Source organism: Vigna unguiculata, chromosome 7, assembly GCF_037176805.1.
Source record: "Vigna unguiculata cultivar grain cowpea cultivar isolate G323 ecotype 2 chromosome 7, ASM3717680v1, whole genome shotgun sequence".
Lineage (NCBI taxonomy): Eukaryota > Viridiplantae > Streptophyta > Magnoliopsida > Fabales > Fabaceae > Vigna > Vigna unguiculata.
Window position 1 is genome coordinate 6,605,241 of NC_140798.1, and position 4,840 is coordinate 6,610,080.

Sequence of the window (4,840 nt, forward strand, 5' to 3'; positions counted from 1 at the left end):
TACGTCACTCACAAACTCGTAATGAACAAAGTCAACATTGTTTAATAAAACTGAGGGAAAATGGAAAATGGAAATAATTAAATGAGTAAAAGAGTAATAGGTAATAAACTAGGCCGGCATGGGAATGAGAAAAGAGGAAGCATCGGAGAGTGAGGGAGCATATTGAGATTATGATGATTACTTAGTCTGGGAATGAAGAAGAAGAAGGGACCCATCTTTTTTTTATACTTGATTTGTTTGCCAATTTAGTAACATGGGATGTCCCTAATTCCACCAAATTACTCTCCTCTACAATCTCTCTTTCTTTCTCACCTTTCATAGACATAAATGTTCGCCCCAATTCAGTAATAATTCACTTTTTTAATAATCTCACGTACTAGTATATATACCTTTCTATCAACTTATTCAACCATCATTACCACATATTTCACTAATTTTAATTACCCAGACAATTTTACAGAGTCATGGTTCATTAAAATATAAACAATTAGAGTGGAAAACCAGAAGAAAAAAAAAACGACTATATATAAATAGTTGTCGAGGATATCAACTATTTAATAGAAAATAAGTTATCATTGTCGATCCTTCGTCGGGATATTGTAATGTACTTTCTGAAATAAAAAAAATGTGATGTACTTTTTCGATGTAGTAACGCGTTTCGCACGTAACTTGAGCCAATAAGTATTACGTGTATGGCGGGGTATTTTTTTAGATTTTGCTAAAATATAAAGAGTAATTCAAAAACTAAACAGAAACATGTGTTTCTGTTTTTCTCCGAATTATTGTAAAAGAATTGAAAAGAAAACTAAAATGGTGGCAGATAATATTTTCTTTTTCTTTCTCTCTCTTTGTCATATCTTGCTCCATCAAATAGTTCCCACAGTTCCCACATCAAACCATAATCATCACGCCTCTTTCAAAACCCTTCCTTTTTCTCTTTCTCCTTTCTCTCATTCTTCATTCCTCACTGTTATCTGTACCCTCACAAAATCCTCAATTCCCCATCCACCTTTTCTCTCTCTCTCTCTCTCGGTGGAGAGAGAAGTGAACAACGCAGAAAATGTCGATAAACCACTACTCCATGGACCTTCCCGAAACAACACTGTGGTGGCCCCAACAACAGCCTCATCAGCAGCAACAACCCATGTTAATGGAAGCAACCCCGAATCGCTCCTCCACTTCCTGGCCCTCTGCGGAGCCTCTGGGTCTCAACCTCAACCACCAAAACGACGACGTGGAAGAAGACGAAGAGGAAGAGGACCAAACAACGACCACTACACAGCAAGAGGAAACGGAAGACGAGAAGGAACCCATGTTCGAGAAGCCTCTAACCCCCAGCGACGTGGGGAAGCTCAACCGCCTCGTAATCCCCAAGCAGCACGCCGAGAAGTACTTCCCTCTCAGCGGTGGCGGTGGCGGTGGCGGCGAGTCGGGCGAGTGCAAGGGGCTCCTATTGAGTTTCGAGGACGAGTCGGGTAAGTGCTGGCGGTTTCGTTACTCCTACTGGAACAGCAGCCAGAGCTACGTGCTGACCAAAGGGTGGAGCCGCTACGTCAAGGACAAGCGCCTCGACGCCGGCGACGTTGTCTTGTTCGAGCGCCACCGCGCCGACGCCCACCGCCTCTTCATCGGATGGAGGCGCCGGCGACACGGCGACACATCGCCGGTGCACGTTAGCGGCAGGGCGGTTGCGCACGGGAAGAGTGGCGACGGGAGTAGTAAGAATGAGGGTGGCGGCGGCACCGGTGGTGGTCTGGGGTGGACCAGAGGGTTCTATTCTGCGCATCCTTATCCTACGCATCAGCAGCAGCTGCATAATCATCAGCCCTTGCCATACCAATATGACTGTCTTCATGCAGGTTGCTCTATCTCTTCAATCCAAATAAATAATTTATCTCTTTAGTCTCTTTTTCCCAAAAAATATGGATAATTTTCCTAAAAAAATTTATATTTGCCTTCTTCACTTTCACCTATTTTTTTTTTTTAATATTTTTTCTCATCCCCTTCTCTGCCATTCAGGTTTTGTGTAACAAATACTATAATCATATTTGAAATTAAAAAAAATATATATACATATATATAACACATTTTTTTATCTTTCATATATCCGTTAGATTTTTCTTTGACCCATATTTCTTTTAACAACATTTAATATTTCATTGACAATGTTAAAAACAATCAAAAATTTTACACTGAAACATCAAAATAAAATAAAAAAGAGAGAGTAAAATAGTATTACAACTCATAAGTTGTACTTGTAAATGTAATTCATCTATCCTTTCATAAATAACACTGCCTCTTTTTTTTTTTTTTTGGATTTCTTTGAGTACAATATCCTTTCAAATACTTCCTTTCACTGGATTTTTTATTTCTTTTCGGGTTTATTTTTCCTATTTTGAAGTGTACTTGCTTCTTTTTTTGATGTGAAAAAAAAGAAAAAAAAAGGACAAGATGATGAAATAATTACATTCTTGTGGAAGTGCGTGAAGTTTACCTTCCAATTAATCGGGAGAAATGTGGTTTTATGTTGGGATTTGCGAGGAGGCAAATAGGTTGTTTTAGATTGCCGAAACCCACGTGAAGCACACGCGCCGATTGTCGCTGAACAAATTTTTTAAGGAAAAAAAAAACAAGGTTTTTGGCATAAACTGGCAGGTTGAGAAAAGCATGCGGTGCCGTTTAGTCTGTATCTATCTGGTGATGTTCATGTTCATCCATGGCGATGATGATGATGATGCTTTATTTATTTTTGAATTGAATGGGTTAGTTTGATGAAGGTACTGAGAAATGCACGTGTTGCAATGTTACAGGACAAGGGTCCCAAGGTGAGAGAGAAAGGAGCGTAGCAGAGGGAAACAGTCCCAGTTCAAGCTCGAGTTCAAGGGTACTTAGGCTTTTTGGGGTGAACATGGAATACCAAACTGAACACGATTCTGGACCCTCCACACCCCAATGTTCCTACAATACTACCAACATGCCCTCCACACAGGGCACACAAAACCATCACCATTTCTACCATCGCCACCAACCATACTACTACTACTAGTTAACATATATATATGCATCTTTCTTTTCTTTTCTTTTTCTCTCCCTCAAGTGTAAGATATATAACTATATATGTATCCACTTGATTAATTTATATAAACTATTGCTCATTATCATCATCATCATCATCTAAGTTCTAGAGAATCTTTCTTCTCACAGATATTATGCACGCAAGTGCAACTTGTTTCTTTATTTCCGTTTTTCTTCTCGCACTTCATTTTAGGCAAAAACGAGTATTATATTATATGTTGCTACTTAAAACTGTGGGCACCTCATTGGATTTTGTGTTCAACTTTTAGTTTCCACCAAAATAATCATAAATTTCTACCAAAGACCTTGTTTTTATTATCTAAATCTATGTTTTGTTAATTGCTTGAATGCGATTTGTCTAAGAGTTCTTTATTTGAGTTTGTGTAATGGGATGATGGAGTAATGGAGTTTTATGATTCATGCTATGCTTAACGTAAAGATAACATTTTTTTAATCCCTTGTGTCTACGTATTCATTGATAGATTGATTCCCCCTTATAATTTTTGTAGATTAAAAAGCATGGGGAGGGATTGTTTCCTTCTACCCGACAACTTAACTTGGCTCTGTCACGTTTGTGGTATCATCTTGCAACACTTATCTCTCGTTTAATATATAAAATTGCTTTCGTTTCCTGAGCAAAAGAGAAAAAAAAAATGGCTATTTCTCATTAACAATATGAGAGTGATGACCGACATTACTTTCTATTAGGGACTAATTAAGCTGCAAATATGGAAACCTATTTTATAATGTGTATTTTTTCTGTATGACTTTTTCTTTGACAATATTGAAGGTAAGATGTTGTCGGTGAAAATTATATCTATATATCAAGAAAGTTTAAACTTAATAAGAGGAACATAAAGAAAAATCGACAAAGCAATTATTAGGCGAAAAAAGTTCAAAACCGACATTGTTGATAAAAAGAGAACATTGCACATGTTGGTAGGAGTTGAGAAACTTGGATACAAATTCGATACAAATTAGTTAAAGGGAGTTTTGTTACACATGTTGGTAGCACTTGGGCAACTTCGATGTAAATTGGAGTCAAGGGGCGTTTTGTATTTTTTGAAAATGTTAACTATCATTGAAGGATTATAAAGAGGATATTGTAGGTATTATAAAGGTTATAATACATTTTTAAAACATTTGTGTAAAAATGTCTCGAGTTATAACTATCAACAGAATGATTTGTCTTTCCATAGCGCCACATATCTTGGCCAATCATTTTGGGAGAGTGATAATAATATATACTAAAAAATTTTGAACTCATCAATAATTGATTCTGGATAAAAAATTTTAGTTATTTCTTTTTCAATGTAAATAACCATATTGTCGTCATGAGATTCATCCTTCATCTTGTTCTGCAATTTTTTGTTTTGATAATCTTTATTATAGAAAATGATACATAAAGAGTTAACGTAAAATGAATTAGATAAGCAATCAAGTAAAATGTCTTTAATTGTTTGTTCTTGTCAAAGATTGATATAATTCAATAATGGTCAATAAATTCTTCAAATTTGAATGGTTAGGAACATCAACAATAAAATGTTGAAGTGAAATTTTAAACTAATAATCTATTTATTAATATACCTATTTTTCTTTTTTAAGTTTAAGACAAAAAAAATAATTTATCATAATCTAATAAAAAATTAAGACGTAATTACTAACAAAAATATTTGAGATAATTAAGCCACAATTAAAAATCGATTATGGAAAAACATATAGTATATTATTTTTTCTCCTATGTTCATACAAAATAAATATGCAA

General features: G+C 35.6%; 1 protein-coding gene across 1 annotated transcript; it reads left to right on the forward strand.

Moving 5' to 3' along the window:
- The first annotated feature begins 919 nt into the window (after positions 1-919).
- LOC114190136 (B3 domain-containing protein At2g36080-like) lies at positions 920-3,167 on the forward strand. Its single transcript, XM_028078918.2, has 2 exons — positions 920-1,859; positions 2,811-3,167. Exons 1-2 carry the CDS (start codon positions 1,061-1,063, stop codon positions 3,044-3,046), a joined length of 1,035 nt encoding a protein of 344 aa, XP_027934719.2. The 5' UTR covers positions 920-1,060; the 3' UTR covers positions 3,047-3,167.
- Positions 3,168-4,840: the final 1,673 nt, after the last annotated feature.